Source organism: Papaver somniferum, chromosome 1 (genome assembly GCF_003573695.1).
Source record: "Papaver somniferum cultivar HN1 chromosome 1, ASM357369v1, whole genome shotgun sequence".
NCBI classification, from domain to species: domain Eukaryota; kingdom Viridiplantae; phylum Streptophyta; class Magnoliopsida; order Ranunculales; family Papaveraceae; genus Papaver; species Papaver somniferum.
The window spans coordinates 185,443,802-185,463,338 of NC_039358.1; the positions used below are offsets into that span (position 1 = coordinate 185,443,802).

At 37.5% G+C, this 19,537-nt stretch overlaps 1 protein-coding gene across 9 annotated transcripts; it reads right to left on the reverse strand.

Moving 5' to 3' along the window:
• Positions 1–9,817: 9,817 nt before the first annotated feature.
• Positions 9,818–19,251, reverse strand: LOC113309798 (zinc finger CCCH domain-containing protein 37-like). 9 transcript variants are annotated; one of them, XR_003340766.1, is made up of 15 exons: positions 18,756–19,250; positions 17,528–17,775; positions 15,536–15,595; positions 15,345–15,422; positions 15,206–15,268; positions 14,910–15,122; positions 14,710–14,747; positions 14,524–14,570; positions 14,281–14,414; positions 13,485–13,538; positions 11,900–12,034; positions 11,481–11,682; positions 11,242–11,299; positions 11,036–11,132; positions 9,818–10,367 (listed from the first exon to the last, which is right to left on the reverse strand). XR_003340766.1 is itself a non-coding variant. In XM_026558344.1 (13 exons), the coding sequence occupies exons 1-13, from the start codon at positions 18,886–18,888 to the stop codon at positions 11,271–11,273; spliced, it is 1,434 nt and encodes a 477-aa protein (XP_026414129.1). In that variant the 5' UTR covers positions 18,889–19,250; the 3' UTR covers positions 11,090–11,270. The 9 variants fall into 9 exon arrangements, 6 of the variants coding, with proteins under 6 accessions (XP_026414129.1, XP_026414121.1, XP_026414114.1 ...); XR_003340763.1 differs by having other exon boundaries at positions 11,242–11,310; XR_003340758.1 differs by having other exon boundaries at positions 11,242–11,682.
• Between the last annotated feature and the right edge of the window lie 286 nt (positions 19,252–19,537).

Sequence of the window (19,537 nt, forward strand, 5' to 3'; positions counted from 1 at the left end):
TAGATTTATTATTTATTTTTTTTGTTCCTTTTTACGTTTCTTTTTGTCTTTGATTTACAGGTTTGAAGTGAACACTAAGGACTTGGAAAAAAAAAAGCTTAAAGCATAAAGAGACGACAAAAAGAAGAATTTTTTTTAGGATTTAGTTTTATTATTATTATTTTTTAGAATTGTATTAGGAAATATTTTGTAATTTACTTTTTGTTTTTGCATTTTATTTTTGTGGACTGTGGACTTTAAACTTTGGACATTTTTATTTTTATTTTTATACCCTACGGAAGGGTAGTTTAAATACAAACTGTTTGCAGGGAAGGACGACAATTACGATATCATCTCGGCACCTCGGGTTCGCACACTGACAACGGAGTCAGTGGCCCGAGTCGACTTCAACGGTTCATCGCCCGTCTGGTACGGGAGGTAAGTCCAATCGAAACACTCGCGAATCTCCTGCAAGCGGGTTACTGTATTCCTTAAGATGATAATTGTTTGAGGACGAACCGGACTGTTTTTATATTCTTAGTAAAGGGCAAGGCCTGGCCTAAACAAGATAAGGGTTCGGATTTCATCACCGCTCCCTTCTTGCCCACCTTAGGAAAACAAAACCTAACGCGAACCCAAGCTTTAAAATCTGATTAGAAAGAGACATATAGGGTATCGAGCTTAACAGGACAATCATTCGAAAAATATTGGTTACTCTTTTAAGCACATCTCAAAGTTCTTGACGGTTTCTGCGAGTTGAATGCGTGACTGCGCCGCATTGGATCGGTGAGGTTTTGGGTATCAAAGCTCCACTGAGCTTCACTCGCCTCTATTCAACTTACTTTAACTCGGATTGATTCCAGAGGGGTTTGCTTAAATTGTAACGAATTCCCTTTCGAAGGATTAGAAGCTGGTCTAGAAAGAATCTAAGTGGAGCCATCATGCTTGTTGTTTGCTAGAAATATTTAGGTTTGTTGTGGTAAAGTCGAGTCAGCCTGCTGTGTGATTGCTAGAACCTTTCTGTTAGGATTTTTATTTCTTTTTGAATTCTTTTTATTGTATGCCCGATTTTGTTGGGGCTTGGAAAAGAGATACTCTAGGTCGATTGATTAAGCGAAAAACCTAGTAGTTCTTCTGATTTAAGCAGGGAGCTCGAAGATTCTTCTTTTGAGAGCCGTGTTTTTGGAAACTTCAGTTTTGAGAATCTGTCTCTTTGTGAGGAAAGTACCCATAGTACTTCTGTTGTTCCAACAATGGCAACTTTGAAAGATTACATGTTCCCAACTAGGACCAACCGAGCTGCGTGCATTAAATTGCCAGCCACTACGGCTAATTTCGAGATAAAACCTAGTATTCTTCAGATGATCCCTATATACTTAGGAAAAGATGATGAGAACCCTTATTTTCATATTAGGTACTTTGAGGAAATTTGTGGAACAATTAGGATAAAGGACCTTACCGATGAAGTCTTGAAACTTAATATGTTTCCCTTTTCTTTGAGAGAGAAAGCCAAGACCTGGCTGAACAACCTACCGTCTGAATCCATAGAAACATGGCAGGAACTTATCGCTGCCTTCTATATGAAGTTCTACCCTAAGCATAAAACTGCAGCTGTTAGGCAGAACATTAGTACTAGTGTGCTACAAGAGGGAGAGTCTCTTTATAGATTTTTAGAGAGATTCAATGATCTTCTATCCCAGTGTCCTCACCATGGATTTGATAAGATGAAACTTGTAGAGATTATTTATAATGGTTTGGACTATTCGACCAAAGCCATGGTTGAGTCTATGTGCGCTGGTGAGTTCACTAGTAAAAATGTTGATGATGCTTTTACCTTCTTAGGAGCTATCGCTGAAAAATCCCAACAATGCGAATCTTGTGTTGAACCCCCTAAAAGACTCTTGGTCAATAGAAGTAGCACCAATATGGTAGATACGAGTTTTGCGTCAGATGCTAAGTTTGATGCTTTGTCCAGAAGGTTAGAAGCTTTGGAAATGAGTCAGTCTAAAAATAGGTCCCTTGTTGAACCTAATAGAGCCTCTCAAGTCTCTAGTTGTGGAATAGAGCCCGATAATTCATTTTGGGAAGGTCAGGTTAGTGAAGAACAAGCCCATGCTGTCTATAACAACGCTAGGTTTGAGAACCGTCAGAAGTTTGACCCATACTCAGAAACCTACAACCCTGGTTGGAGAAACCATCCTAATTTCTCTTGGTCTGAGGGCCAGAGTCAAGGCTAGTCTAGCAATTCTCAACCTCCCCCAGGTTTTTCTTTTGAGAACTCTTCAGGTCAAACCCAGTTTCAGAACACTTTTGAGAAAAAGATCTCTACCTTAGAAGAAACTCTCACTATGTTAGCAAATAACCATGACATGCTATCAAAAAACCACCTTAGATTTAAACAAGAAACTAGGCAGGATTTGAAGAATAATTCCCAGAGTCTTGCCAAATTAGAACTTCAAGTAGGACAAATAGCTAAGTTTATAAGTGAGAGAGAAAATGGAAGGTTCCCTAGTCATACTGATCCTAACCCCAAAGGAGAGAAATCGTACAATCATGTGAATGCTGTCACAACCCTAAGGAGTGGAAAGAAAGTTGACAACAAGGTTGCCATGCCTGATAGTGAACATGCTATAGTTCACCCGTCTGAGACAGAGAATGAAGAGACTGATAGAGTCTCTAAAGAGACCAATGAGGGTCCTATTGAGCCCGGATTTGTTCCCAGATCCCCGTTTCCTCAGCTGCTAGTTCCGACTAAGAATGAGTCCAACTTTAATGATATATTGGAGGTTTTGAAGCAGGTTAATATCAACCTTCCATTATTAGATACAATTAGGCAGATTCCCTCATATGCCAAGTTCCTTAAGGACTTGTGTACGGGAAAGCGTAAGCTCAGTGTCCAGAAGAAAGCCTTCATAGCTAGTCATGTGAGTTCTATTATTCAGAATACCACTACTCCTAAGTATAAATACCTAGGGTCCCCTACCATTGCTTGTACAATATGTAAGTACCGTGTTGAGAAAGCGTTGCTTGACTTAGGAGCCAGTGTGAATTTACTTCCATATCATGTGTACCTTAAGCTAGGACTTGGTGAGATGAAACCTACCCAGATAACACTTCAGTTAGCTGATAGGTCCGTTAAAGTTCCTCGTGGTGTGATCGAGGATGTTCTCATAGAGGTTGACAAGTTTATTTATCCAGTGGATTTTATTATCCTAGATACCCAACCTGTCCCTGACCCAGAGAACCAAATACCGGTGCTTTTAGGTCGCCCGTTTTTAGCCACGTCTAATGCGATCATAAACTGTCGAAATGGTATTATGAATCTATCTTTTGGTAATATGACTATTGAATTGAATATTTTTAATGTCAATAAGCTACATTCTGAGCTAGATGACACGTGCATTGAAGAGGTCAACATGATAGGAACCTTAGTTCCGAAGTCTGTACCAAACACCGAATCGGAAGATCCATTAGAGAGTTGTCTAGCCCGTTTTAGCATGGATTTTGATGATGATAGCAACATTGAACAAGTAAATGCTCTGTTGGATTCTATTCCTATGTTAGATACCGATAGATGGAAATCTAGGTTTGAACCATTACTAGCTACCGAATCTACCTTAAGCCCTTATTTCGAAGAGCCTAAAGATCCTCCTAAGTTGGACCCCAATTATGCATTTGTAGGCCCATCTGAGATTTTGCCTATAACTTCCGATTTGGATAGTGATCATGAGATTAGGCCAGTAACCGTGCTTCAACACAATAAGGAAACTCTAGGGATGACCATAGAGGATATGAAACATATAAGTCCTATAGCTAGTATACCTCGAAATAATTTAGATGATGAACTACCTGATTATAACTCAGAGAAAGCAATTGACCTTTTTCAGGAACCGGATGGTCTAGAAATTAGGAATATTGTGACTAGTTTATCTAGAGACACCCAAAAATCTAAGTTTGGGGGTAGTGAACTAGAAGAAGCTCTAGAGTATTTTAAATACTCTCCGGATCCGGAAATTCAAGCCATAGTTAAAGGTCTTAAGGAGAATAGTGATTACCCTAAATTTGGGGGTAGAGATTGTCAATTATCCCCAGTAGAAGTCCCTAACTTGGGACTCAAGCCTAGTGCATCTGAGGTATCGCTTGAGTCTATTCAGACTCCACAACCTGATCCGCCTGATAATGTCCAGGAGAAAATCCATATGTTAGAGTCCCGTTTTTCGGATGAATCTGTTTGCCGAGACGCTCATATGAAGCCCAAGTGGGCACCTCAGATAAATCCAGTTGTCTTGCGAGAAACTTTTTTAAGGTATGCTCTATCTACTCATTGTTCTGATCTTGAGAATTTGTCTCCTATTTGTGGCAGTTCTATTTGGTCTTATGGACCCACAATTGTTTCGACTATTGGTATACGACTTTGGAAAGTGACAATTCTTTTAGAGGTATTTGATGTCTAGCTAATGACTATAAATTTAGCATTTACTGGGAGGCTCCCGCGTTCATGTGATACGGTAATATCCTTCCTTATTTTTTTCCCTCCAGTGGTAATAGTTTCTCCTTGTTCATGCTTTTAATTTCATCTTTAGAACATTGAGGACAATGTTAGATTTAAGTTTGGGGGTGGGGAAGAAACACTTTTTGTCACCTTTTTGCAATAAATAAACTCCAGAACCTAGAAATTTATGCCTATTAAGGATAGCACTAACCAACCTAAGTGGATGGAAGCATTTTGGTTGTAGGAGTTGAGGAACCAATCTGATTAGATGGAAACATCTAGAAGAGTCTATTCATAAAAGCACAGAGCTCAGGTGTCAGAAATAACATGATAGTTTCACCATATCTCGTTGAGTCCTTTTCACTTCTGTTTTTATTTTTTTTCAATTTAAACTATGTTACTCTAAGTGATTAGGTGGGGCTCATGATTCAAGTTGTTACCAATGCTAGGGTGAATTAGAGTGATTGAGATACCAAAAAAAAAGTTGAAAAAAAAAGAGATGAAAAAAAAAAAGAGAAATTTTTTTGAGACCAGACCATTTGACCAAAAGGAATAAATTCAATAAAGTCGACCACTGGTACCCTTGTATATGCCAGGTGTGACCTAGAGTTAGGATTATCAATCACTGGTTCCCTTGTATATGTCAGTTGTGTTGATATTAATCAGACTAATATCTCAATCCATTAGGATAGGTTCATTTTGGCGGAGGCCTTCAGACAGATATGAGAAACGCCGTTCACTTAGTAAACATCAAAACCATCTATGTTTTTTTTCTATATCCATCTCTTAATCTTTCCATGTGATTAGTTCGACTCCGAATATGATGTCCATAGTGCAACTATCTGAGTAGAGCTCTGTCACTTATATATGAATTTTAGTATGCTTGAGTGCAAACTCGTGTACATCAATTGGAATTTCGCATCAGGGTACTTCCTCTTGTAGTCAATAAGTATGCCAACCAAGGAGATTATTTAGTTCCTTCCAAGGTTCTGCGTAGATAGCTAAGGTCTGGAGTACAGGTTTTGTGGGTATATCTCTTGTAAGCCCTCCCGAGACTATAACTCGGTCACTAGGGACACCTAGGGGTTTAAAGGCTTATTGCATACGCTAAATGCAATCGACGATGCCTGCGACAGTGAGTTAGGATTTTATTTTGTAGTTTTGGTTTGCTCGGGACTAGCAAATAATAAGTTTGGGGGTATTTGATAGACGCATTTATGTGTCTAATATAGCTCATTTGTATATATTGTTAGTGCTCGATATCGTACTTATTTGGTTATTTTATTTATTTGTAGGTGTTTTTGGAAGAATAAGGCTTTGTGGCGAAATTGGCTAAAAATGCGGCATTTGGACCTCCGTTGATACTACCAGAAGCACTCCAGAAGTATGTTGGAGACATCCATAAATACCCCGGAGGAACCCCGAAAAAGTGCGGAAAACATCCCAGAAGAATTGCTAAAGGAACCCCATTTCAGGGCATGTACTAAAGGGACTCTCGAACTGGATAAGGGGGAGGTCATCTTCATAATTCAAATACATGTTTTGGCGGGAAAATGCATGCAGCGAAGAACAGTTTTGGAGATCGAATTCTGACGAGATTTTAGGAGATTCAATGGCTGTATTTGGTACGTATGGACTCTAACTGACTGAACATGACTGGTACAATCGATTTTAACCCTACCAGTTGGGATGGAATGACCGGGAGAAGCAATCAAAGTCCAAACAGGACACGTATGTTGATGTTCACGTTCAAATATATTGTGAGAAATTTTTGGGAGACTTTCACGCTGGATATACATGTATCTAGTTTTGTTCAAGTCAGGAGAGAGTTTTTTGGTAATGCGATAGCTAACAGACGCGTACAGAAGAGAGAAGAAGATAGAAACCCGTAACTGGCAGAGAAGAGAAATAGGAGATTTCATCGGGATTTGATGACCCTGTTGAGTTATAAAAAGGTTGGGTCGAGTCATAAGAAGGGTTAGCAAGTTTAGGAGAGAGTTTAGAGTCCAGGAGAGTCGAGGAGAAGCGATTACAGAGAAGACAGTGCTGCTGCTGCTGCCATTGAAGAGCTTCAAGAACACGAAGAGCAGACTGGCATAGTCAGTCGTTCTTTAGTAGTCTTAAATAACAATACCAGTGTCGTTCTTTTACAGCAGTAAATGCTTATCGTTTACAGCAGTCTTCAATAGCACTTACCCCTTTGTAACAGTGACGCTGTAACACTTCTACAGCGTTGCTAATTCCTGTTTCATCTTATATACATCAATAAAAACACCTATTTTAGACATGAATTTATCTTGTGAGTGTGTTTTTGGGATGAGGAGCTAAACCCAATCCCAGGGGTGATAGAGGAAGCCATTCTTCCAAAAGTTATGTGGTAAAATTCATTTAAATTTATTTATGCAATCCTTTTATGATTAATTGCACCGAATGAAAATTGAATAAATGATTTTTATTAATTAATTGTGTTTTCTCTTGATGAAATATGCTTGGTTTATTGCTTTTGATATTTCATGCTTGCGATTAACAATGGATGTTTTGAAAATCTGATTTAGGCAATGATTAGAATCACAATTGTTTTTGATTTGAATTATAATGTCTAGAATTGCATGATAATAATTATTATTGAATCACATGAATTTTGGTGAATGGTGAAATCCTAAACCCTGGTCTTTCCAAAATATTTACATAATTTTGAATTTGTTTTATCTTTTATTTTTAATTTAAATCTAAAAAATTATTTTCTTCACAAGTCTGAAAAGAACCTTTTTACCACTACTACAATCACTATTTGAAATCCATCATCAGTCGTGGACCGATCACGACCACACGACTTTTCCGGTCGATTTAACAAGCTTGGCCCTCTTCCAATATGGCCGAGCAAGTTCCATGACTTTCACCTACAGGCCCTCTACTATTTCAACTAATCAGGTCGTTCCTAGCTTACCTGCTTTGCTCTGAATCATCTCCCAAAGAAGGTTAGTCACGCGACTTGAAAGGGTCTTAATTAGGTCAACGTCAGTCAATGGAAGTCTTAAAACGATCTTAGCCATCTGACTTAGCCGGACGAATTGACCGGCTTAGATCCAATTTTGGGAGACTAATGAGGTACCGTAATGATTACTTGTCACCCCTCTCCTATGAGGACCGATCATCCTGTCCCCAACATACTTGAACAGCTTCTGGCAACCGTGAAATCCATGACTAACTCGAGCGGGCTCTATACAACGATGCTTTACATGCATCGATCATTTTTGAGTTGTTTGCTTAAAAGCGATACTTTACATCCATCGATTGCAAACAATATTTTATGAATATCGATTTCATAAATAATTTAATTATTTATTTAACTTAAAAGCACCATATGTTATTTTTTGAGCGCTGATTCACGGCAAGTCTCATTCATACTACTTGACTTGTCATTTATAACCACCTGTCGCCTAGCTTGTGCGTGATTGTCGAAATAATTAGGCTTGCAAGACCCATTCAGCAACTACCATGTAGGACTTGTTCCATTCTTCATGTGGCTTGCTCGATATATTAAACATGTCACAAACTGGGGAATGTTCATCAGGGTATTGGTCTGGCGGTTTATAGCGTGCGGCGTGCAACACGCCCATTGTGAGAAAGGGTCAGGAAAGGCGGACAGTTGATGACAGTAGAGAAGTAGGATGTAAAACCGACCAGTCTTCCCTTCACAATCGGGACATGGTTCTCACCATTTTTACACGATCCCCACTTCTCCATCACTCAACTACTTCCACTTCCTACGAGATCAGGGTGTATTTATGACTTACTATAAATATATCTTATCTATTGGACAACAACAAGAATCATTAACGCAAGTATCCAGAGAATATAGAGAATTTGCGGCTTACCATCTTTTGCAACAAGTTCCATTTTTTGAGATAAGTCATAAACAACCACATCTTACAGAATCTATCTCTGTGATCTCAACACCTTCTTTGCTTCCCTCCCTAAGATCAACTCTTCTCCTTCATTTTGCGACCGAAGCAAGATTGGAATGGCCTTTTCTTGGTTTAGGACAGAATTGTACAGATTGATCTCTCGAATTTAAAGTACTCTTGTGTAGTACATTTGTTTACGGACTAGACTCGTTTCTCATCGACACACCCAATTTACCATTTTCAGCAGAATCGGTTTTTACCCTACTACAACCTGGTAACGCATCCATAATAAAAATTAATCTTGAGCATAACCACGCTAATATCTTCGTGAAAGAATCCATGATTGATCTCGAGCGATAAAACTAATAAAAAAAATGCACAAAGTGGTAGAGTCGTGCTGATAACGTGTTGAAGTAGATATAGAATATGAAACAACAGAAGAAGGAGAACTCTTATTCATTAGAGATAAGTTACATGTTACATAGGTTTAAGCCTCTATACATAGGTTATGAGATAAATCTATATGGACCGCACATACATGCTCAAGGCCCTACAACAGGCATATCGTTAATAAAAATATTTTAAATAAAAAAACGGTTGATAATCAGTCAACTAGTCGAACTTTCAAGTTTTACGGTTGATTGATTCCATACCACTTAAAAAAAACCTCCATCCTTAGTGCTTTAAAAATTGTGTAAAAATGAAAATAATTCATTTTAGGAACATAAAGTGTATATAAGATTAATTAATCTTATTTATCGATGAAAAATGGAACACCGGTCCATGCCCTCCAAACAAACATGTCACGAGGGAGAGATGCATAAAAGTTAATAACCTGTTATAGGGGCTGAAGAAATCATTAGAGGGGCTGATATAATAGGACAAAAATGGTCACCATGTGGTAATTTGAAAAACCTCTTATCTATATATTATTTTCATAATGGCTAAAAAGTTCTTATTTAGTTATTGTTTGTTAATTTAATTAGCTAATCATTAGGTTAATGAACTTTTTTTATACATGAAAAATTAAATCAGATTAAGAGTTAGGTTTGGTGGAGAGACAAAATAGAGAGATTTTTTTTTTTAGAAATTTATTTCAAAAACCTAGATTTTGATTTACTCAAACACAGTGAATGATTTCAGTGACAAATTGGAGGTGAGTGAATCTCTATATGGTAGAGAAACCATATTTTACAGATAACCCACGATGGAGATCCTGTTATGGATGATCTATTAGCTCTAATGTCAATATCAGGGCAATTTACGGTTGAAATTAACCAAAGAAACCAAATGTAGGAGCCATTTACGGTTGGAATTAAGCATAAAAACCAACTGTAGGTGCCATTTACGGTTAGTATCTGATGAACATCCAACCGTAACTGGTTAAAATTGGGAAAACCCAATCATAAGCCAGTTACGGTTGGATTGTTCTCTTACGAGACGAACCGTAAATAGGTTACGGATCGTTTTCCAGTGGCTAGTGTCCAACCGTAACTACTTACGGCTGATAACATTCAAGTCAAAGCCAACCGTAATCAAACTCAAAAACTTAACTTATTTTTACTCAGAAATTTTTACGGTTAGTACTGTTAAAATCGAAACAACCGTAAATAATTTTACGGTTACAAAAATGAACCATAACTGGATATTCCAAATAGTTTTTAGGATTTACGGTTGGTAGTTCTTCAGTAAACCGTAACACCTTCAGAAATCGAGTTTACGGTTGATAATTGAAGAATAACCAACCGTAACTCCAGAAATCATAGTTTTTTTTAGGTTTAAATATATTTGATGATGATTATCAAAGAAACACTGATTTTGATTTCGTTTTTTTTTTAATGATTAGGTTTGAATAGATAGGAGGGTAATTTAGTCCTTTTAAAAATGGAAGGATAATCTAGACCTTTAACATGACACTAGGACACCTCCTAACCACTTTGGTAGACATTATTATCATGGTTCAGCCCCTCCAATGGAATCATCAGCCCCTGTAACATATTACAAAAGTTATCTCATGCAGTATAAGCATAAAAATGATTTACTTCTTTCTTGATAAAATTTCTCAAATATTAACTGATATTAGCTTATAGTTCCAAAACAAGGTGTAACAGTGTCGTTGCAAGTTCCGTGGAAAAATAAAAAAATCTTGAACCATCATGTTATCAGTAAAAACTTTAAAACTTCATCCAAATATTGACGAAGGGAGTAAATAAATCGGTGCAGATAAACTATACAAAAGGTGTCTCCCGAAAGTATAGGCTCAATAATATCCCGATGAGAGATACTCTAACAGCGCATGGAAAAAATTGCTGAAACTACTTTTTTTAACATCTAACACAAAGAGTTTACATTCCCTTATTAATTTTCTTGTCCGATTATCCTCGTAAAGTATTAGTATTTATTTGGATGCCGGGAACAATTCCACCTCTCCAAAAACAAAAGTCAATCTCATAAATCAAACAAAAGCCAATCTCATAAATCAGAAACAAAAACCATTTGTTTCACAAAGAATAAACTTTTTTGCTTTGGAAAATTTTCGTTCCTAAACTTACTTTTGCCGAAATCTTATTTTTTCTTATACTATATAGGAAATAAATCTTACTAGTGAAAATTAAGTAACAGCGAAGTTATCTATTCCAGAAGTAGAAAATCTTACTAGCTTCTTTGAAGACGTTATCCGTCAGGGAACTTCCCATTTTCATGCCTATCACAACATCTTAAATGATTATTTCCGTGAAGGAAACACCATGAGCCTGAAAAGAATATTAATATTAAGCAACCTTTTTCAAGGGAGAATTGCTGCCTAAGTTCTGAAAGAAATAAATCACTTGGGAAAGGAAGATGTAGAACAATTTCCCCCACCCTTTCTGTTTCTCCCTCTCTCTCCTACTTTAGATTATGTTTTTGGCTGACCTGAGCGCTGACCAGTTCCTCGATGATACAAGAAAATAAATAAAAAAATTGAACTAAAAAGACATTAGAATACAAGTACAGAAAACTTTAGCTCGGTTAACTTGTGGAGCCAAATGAGATGGCTGCTTCTGGTACTATTGTGTGATCCCCACCTCCCTCATTATTATTATTATTATTATTATTATTACCTTCTCCGCCCTCAGCAGCATCCGAAGATCCTTGTGTTACTGTAGGCATGGCTATAGCCTCCCCCGATGGGGGGGCAGATGAAGATCCTTGTACTACTGTAGCCATGGCTACAGCCTCCCCTGGTGGGGGGTGATCAAATCGGCAACTAGAACCATATTTGCATGCCCCTGTCTTCATGTAGAAAGGGCAGACCACTGCACCCTGCAAGACCAAAATAATTTCAAGATTACAACTTCAGACTTCATCTTATACGTCACACTGTCAACAGATCATCAGTAAGTGGAACAATTGCTGCTTAAAATCAAAGTGAAAGTATTATTTACACAAGATAACTAATGGCATAATTGCTGCTTAAAATAAAAAATCAAAGTGAAGTATTATATGCACAAGATATAAACTGTACTAACACAACATATACCTCTCTCCTAGGTAGTCCTGCAAGGGTGAGTTTTACATCCTGCTTAGGCATTGGCTGAGTCGCTGCTGTCCGATCTATCGGATGATGGTACTTGCATCTCTCACCAAACTTGCAATCCCCGGTTTTCATGTAAAACTGCAGAAAATGAAATTGGGTGATTAAGAGCTCTGAGCGACTGCCTAGCTTCCCAAGCAAAATAAAGACGACAACTGACAAGTGTTCCTGAATGAAGACGAGAAATTTACTTGGAGAGGCAAATCACTATAGTTTTTTATCCTCAATTCCTCATGAAAATCATCTTTTTCTTTTTTTAATTTTCATATACCTTGTACAAGGGAATAATAGCATACCCATGGAAGCCATATATACCATGTAGTGTCCAAGTGAAGATGAGATAAGAGCTTCTTGTTTTTGTTGCTTTTAAATGATCCACTTGACCAAGCTCACGCAAAAGAAACCTATTACTGGGGCTGCAAAGCTTTGGGTTTTGGGGCTGCATAGGATTCAAATATCCTAAATGTGGATACGGGGGCCTAGTTTGTAGCAAAAGTCACAAGTACCTTGCCCCTATAACTAACCTAAATCTATATCAAAAACAAAAGCAAATCAAAAACCTAAATTAAACCGCCTCTTCTTCTCCATCACATGGTCCGTTTTCCTCCGTCTTCTTCTTCAATTTCAAATAAAGAAGAAGTATTATTCGGTTTTGATTGGTTAAGGTAACAATCGAAAACCCACCATTTATTTCTGCTTTTGATTGGTTAAAAGGTTCGACTCGATTAAGTTGAGATAAGGAAAAAAAACAGCTTCTGAAACTGTTTATTGCCGGGAGTTCTTATTTTCCCAGCCATAAATTAACTATTATGGCTGGGAAAATAGGGATTCCCAGAAGTAAAATATGTCTGTGGTTGGGAAAACAAGATTTTCCGAGCCATATGTAGTCAAGATTGGGTTTACGTCTAGGTATTTCCCACCATAATAGATAAAGTTCCCAGCTGTAACGCTTATGTCCTAGCCGTAAATATAGATTTACGACTAGGAAACCATAACTCCCAGTCGTAAATTGGTTTACGGTTAGGTCCTATCCAATGTCCCAACCGTAAGTTCTTGTCTACGGTTAGGAGTTCTTCATTTCAGAGCCACAGCTGATTACGGCTGGGATTCGAGATTTCCCAGCTGTATACTGATGCTAGGGTTAGAATTTCTTGATTTCCCAGCCGTAAAATACAGAAAAAATCCAATTTTTTAATGTCCTTTAAGCGATTAGAAGCAACAAAATTGTAATGGGAGTTAAGTTAGAGGTGTGTATGACTATTTTGAACATACATTTCTTCATATTCTTCCAAGGTTTTCAAAAACATCCTCCTACTTCTCCTCCAAAATAGAAATAAAAAAAAATGACTTTCAAAATATAAACCAAATTATTAAGCTAATGTAATCACTAACCTTCAATTAGTGTACTTAATCCATTGTATTAGCACTAATTGAGGGCATGTTAGCCATTACCAAAATTAGTTGGATAAGCCCCCACCCCCATGTTGCAATGCAGACAAAACTAAAGATCCCATAGTAAAGTTCAACTTACTGCACATTCCGTCTGTCCAGGTCGTTGAGGGTAGACAGCCACTCCCAACCCCAGCTGCACAAGAGGTAAAATGAGGTGAGGATGGCTTCAACGAATTCAAGGGTGAGTTACAAAGACCGAATCTTTTTGTAAACAATACCCAGATGATGCTCAAACATCTCTAGGAATTTGGTAACATGAAAAACATGTCATTCAAAACATCACACCTGTTCATAAATCAAAATAAAAATATTTGCATTTAGTAACAGTAGGGAAGCAGAAAAACCCGATGCCCTACATATTGTCGTTAAAATTTTCTGCTTCCGCTCCTATCCATCTTTATCAGACACTCATCAATATCACGCACATGCAACAGCAGCACCCCCTTGGTGCATATATCCTAGCTCGAAATATACCACTACTCTGTGGATTCTGTTTTGTATGCTGGGTACTTTTGGGACGTGGAGGTGGCGTTTTAGTACTTTATAGCTGCAGCCTAAAGGTGCCATGACATGCAACTGAACACTAAACGAAGCCCAAGTAACAAGGATCCTACAAATTCAACAAATCTGCTCTTCGAATCCGGACACCGGCTCTCGTGTCTGACACTGGTGGGCAAAGCAGCGGGTGCCGCAGTCCCATTTATCCTCTAGGGTTTCATAAAAACGTACAGACTAATATATCTTTGTTCCACAGAACAACGCTTATTTGAGTTGACTACAAACATTGTATGTCATAGTTACGCAGGAATGAATAGTCTATTAGTACACTTACGGAAAAGAAAAAAAAATTAGACTTAGTATTAAGAAGTATTTACCGCTGCTTGTCCAAGCCTTGGGTCGATGGTCGGAAGAACCAAAGCAGCAGGATTGATGAGTCCAACATTCATACTAGATGCTGAGGAGGTCATCATTGCTTGCCCTAGGCCAGGGGCAACTGATATGTTGATGACTGCAAAAGTAACTCTTAGTAAGTAGAACTGTGAAACATGTAGGGACCTGAATAACACGACTAAAAATCTCCAATGCAATGAATTTTTTGACAGATAAAAAGTGTATACCTGCTCTCTCAGGATGACTGTAACGACAAGTGGCGCCATACTTGCAACTAAGAAATAGACACACCAGAGATAAGAACCAAATTTAAGAAGAAAGATAAGAACCAGGATGACTGTAACCAAACAAGAAATATAAGAAGAACAAGAATTTAAAATCACTCCTTAAGAACTTTCTTTAAAACTTTTCACCTGCCAGTCTTAAGATAGAAAGGGCAATCCACTTCACCCTGTACAAAGCAAAGATCAGCAAGGAAAGACGTGAGAAAGAAAATCAAACTCTAATTCAGAAATTCTAGCTATGTGATACACAAATTATCTAATTCAGTTATTCTAGTTGGTAGGAAACTGAAATGATATTCAGGAGGGAGGGGGGCGGATTGGCCTTTTACCGGTCTAACGGGAAGTCCTTTGGTATTATGCAATGATGCTGGGGTAAATGGAACAAATGGTGGTTTCACCGACATTATTCTATCAAAAGAACCCACGGAGGCATCGTGCTCTGCGCAACCATTTTCTTGACCAGTTACTGGTATTTGAATATCTTTAGGATGATGAAACTTACAAGATTCCCCAAATTTACATATTCCAGTCTTCACGTAAAACTACAGACATTTTCCATAAGTTAGTGCAAGGAACAAGATATCAACCACAATCAACAAAATGTAGAGTAGAGAAATTTTCTTACTGCACATGGTGGAGCATATGGCCTTTCAGGTAATAGAGAAAGATCAACAATCTTAGAAGCATCCTACAAAAGTACAATATATTATCAAGATATTACAAACTGAAATGTGTTTGACAGCTAATGTCACACAGCCACCTACCACAGACTTTGCTATATCTTTTGGGTGGTTGAACTTGCATTTAAAACCAAATCTGCACTTTTTGGTCTTCAGGAAGTACTGGAACAGATTGTCAGGAGATTTAAGTCAGAAACCAAATACCATATCTAAAATCGAAAATTCAGAGACCAAATAAACGAGAGAGAGAGAGAGAGAGAGAGACTAATGCTTACAGGACAAGCAGGCTCTCCGGGTCTTTCCGGAAGAGTATCACCCAAAGGGACAAGTGGAACCTGCACCAACCAGCAAAAATAAGTGACGTAATTATCTTACCCAGAGCTAGTGTAGAGACTGTAATTTAGTTGAACTCGCATCTAGCGTAACGGTTCTTTCATACCCGTTTTGGGGACTCTAGCAAATCGAAACTCTAGTGTTTGCAATTCTGTACTGCATTGATAAAGATGATAATCCCAAAATATTATGTACGCAAGCTTGTCACTAATAACTTGATGACCTTGATATTGCGAAAGTATAGGCCAACTTTCTGTTCTTCAGCTAAATGCAACTTGATAATCTTAATCCAACTTCTGATGGATCCAGTCAAGGTGGCAGTCTTTCCTATAAATATGCATTGGTATCCTAATGGGCCCTTCTTTTAACTCTCAACTAATATTTAAACTTGAGGTTTTTACTGAGTACTCTAGGAGCCAAATGATTTATTATCCCTAGACCCTTGAAAATTTCTGCTAATCATATCAGTCTGCTTAAGGTATCATTCGGTATTGGGCTGGCGCCATTTGCCGCATTGCGCTAAATATCTGTGGAATTGTACGGTGTCTTATAACTGTTCATGCAGATAAAGTGACCTTCGCCTTTCAAACATCCAATGACAAAATTAATGCCTTTTAACCTAGTGACTTGACCAAAATATGCCCTCCTTTAGCTAGGTGAGAAGAATTCACATCTAGTGCTACTAAATATTTTCTTTTATTTTCTAATTTGACTATCAAGATCATGTCATCTATCCAGTTCAAAATTTAGTACATAAATGAATGAGAAAAGGTGCAACAACACCTAAATACGGTATGCCAGTACAAGGAATGAAATGAATTCCACTCTAGAAAAAGAAGAACCTCAAAATCTAAATGGTGCCAATAAACCACGTAGAAAGCACCTTCCCAAGCAGCTTTCTCACTACATAGATTTTAAATATCATGAATCACACTATGCCTGTTGTGGCTGCCTGACTGGGTTGTTCCAACCACGGAAGATGTAAGAGACCTACTTCTCGAGTCCTGGGCTTATCGAAAAGGGTGAAAGCTCATGGATAATTTCATGCCCCTTGCAAACTAATTTATTAGGATTATGAATTATGAGGAATGACAAAGCTAGACTGAATATCATAGTATTATAGCTACTGATATCAGCTCTGCAACCAAATTACGAACAAGATCCATCCAATGTATTGCTACAGAATGTAATTACGTGCTGAAACTTTATGGGCGTTACAAATGCTATAAGATCAGTATTTCTTATCGTAATAGAAGATGCAGGTTAAGCCATTCAAGTGAATTTATAAGCATGCTATTCAACATTTTGAGACCATGGAATTCGTGAAGAAGATAAAGTGAGAAAACTGATTAACTGTGATATATATATATATATATACGTACAATGATGTATTTCTAACTGTACAAGATGACTTTTCTAATGAACCAACTTTACTAAATGTATTTCTAATGAACCAACTTTTCCACGAGCCTGTGGTATGATTAAATTTGTTTTACAGTTTCCTTGCATTAGCCTCTCTGTACTTATTACAAACTGGACCTTTACTTGTCAATGCATTTACATAAAACTCATGTATATAGTGACTTTACTGCCAAAATCGCAACTGACAAACCGGATATCAAACAGAACTTACAATATATGTATATCACTAACCAAATTTCACGTGCTAAATAAAAAGTAAACTAGAGGCCGAGCTCAAAGCATGGACATGGTTATTACCTTTTAAATATTACTTTTACAAGCTAATCTACTAGATTCAGTAACAAATTTTCAAAACCGAGAGTGAAGAAGTTTGTGTGTGACGTCACATTATATTATTAGAGTAATTTATGAAAGCCATAGAAACAAATTAATTTAACAGAGTGTAATGATTTTATAAATATTTAGTCAAAAAAAATAGTATATCCCTCAGAATAATGATATCAAGCAATCACCTCTTTCCAATTCGGGATACCACCCTCGGGAACCCAAATAGGATGATCGAACTTGCAGGTATCAGCAAACCTACAGGTTCTTGTGAGCATATAGTGAGAACAGTCCGTCTCTCCTGGCCTTTGGGGATAGATAGGCAAATGGCTTGTGCTCTCGAACCTAGGGCGCTTGCTTAGATTGTTTGCAGAATAAAAAGCCTCACTTTGCCCAAAAGTGTTACTTGTTCCCAGATAAGTCTGATGGTAGAGTGCTATATGTAAATAATAGAGAAAAATAAAATAAGAAGCAAGGCCTAACATCAAAGATGCTATCTAAGTACATCCATAAAAATAATAATATAGGCCAGGGCAAACACAAGGTATCGGTAGTTATAGACTTACAAATTGATATAAGTAGCTGAATGTAAGTTTAGCCTGTTTAGATAAATTAGAAGTTTGCTAGTTTAATCCAATTTAGTAAACATAAACCAATTTAGTAATGTAGTATATGGAGTTACTATAGTAAACATAAACCAATTTAGTGTATCAATTTAGATGGAGAAAGTTTTTGCATCACGCGTTTTATATTTGTCCATTTATGCATCTTAATTATTCTTTTGAGGTAACAATAAAAAAAATTAGAGAACAGTTGCTATATCCCTCAGGTTTCCAAGAAGCTCACATGAAATAACCTAAGCACATACATGGACCATAACAAACCATCAACAAAATCTAAAAAACTGAGACCCTCACTGCTCAGCAGCATATGAACCTCCGGTGTGGCCAGTGCTTGGGAGGAGGAAATGCAACAGGGAGGGAACCTGACTCTTACTATCATTCTTGCATCAAACATTCACATGCAAACACATTTTCTTCTCCAACCACTTCAGCTTACAATCCAAATATTTACCATTCAGCTGTGAGTCTAGTGTACATCTTTCAAAGTCATTCCTTCATGTTCATTTCAAATGAAGTGTGAAGGAGCAATCAGAATTTCAAGCTTTCACTGATATATCACTTGATACTTCGCAAAATTCAAGTTAGAATACTGATTGAATAATCGGTTGCAGTCACTGTATATGGTCAACTAGAAGGTACTAACAGCAGAGGGAGGGGCCGCTAGAAATAGCCTGAAACTACTTACAACGACACAACTACATTTCAAGATCAATAAAACACAATGTGAAAGTTGTAACTTGTAACAGACGGCTAAAAGCCCAAATTATGAAACAAAGAAAAAATATGAACTAACCTTCGGAAGAAGTACGCTTAGTACCAGCAAAACAACGGCTGAAAGAAGAAGACGCATCAACACCAGGTGGCCATAAGGACTGTTGTGAAATTGAAGGAAACCTATATCTGTCATGGTGGTTCATCATGTGCATCTATGATTAACCTAGCACTAGTACCTCGACTTGGTGTAGTACGAGTAGTAGTAAAACCCTAGAAAATACTCGTAGTTTGAGAGAATGATTTTATATTTTTTGGTTTTATTTTGAGGGAGAGAAATAGCAGCCGAGGAAGGATAGGATTCAAAAGGAAACAAAAAAACCCCTAAAATATGAGGAGGACCGCATTCCTCCAAAAACCTCAATTTTACACTCAAAACTGTTATCTCAAGAGGGTAGGACTGTCTTGATAAAATCTATCCTTCAATCTTATCCAACCTATCAAATGCAAATTCTTGCTCTGCCAAAAGAAACACTTGATCAACTCGACCGGATTCAGAGAAATTTCTAGTGGAGAAAAGATGGGCAAAATAGAAAAGGAGGATTTATAGAAGCTTGAAAAAGTATATGCAAGTCCCCATCATTTCAACATAACTCTTCTCACTAAACTTACCAGTAGATTAAGTAACCGAACAAGACCAATTATGGGTCAAATTCCTAAAAGCAAAATATTTCTCAAACTCGCACCCTCTAGAAGATTCCAGAACCTCGAATCTGTCTTGGATTTTGACCAGCATACAAAAAGGTTTACAGCTAATAAAAAGAAATTTTGTTTGGCAAGTCAAAAACGGAGCTTCAGTAAAAA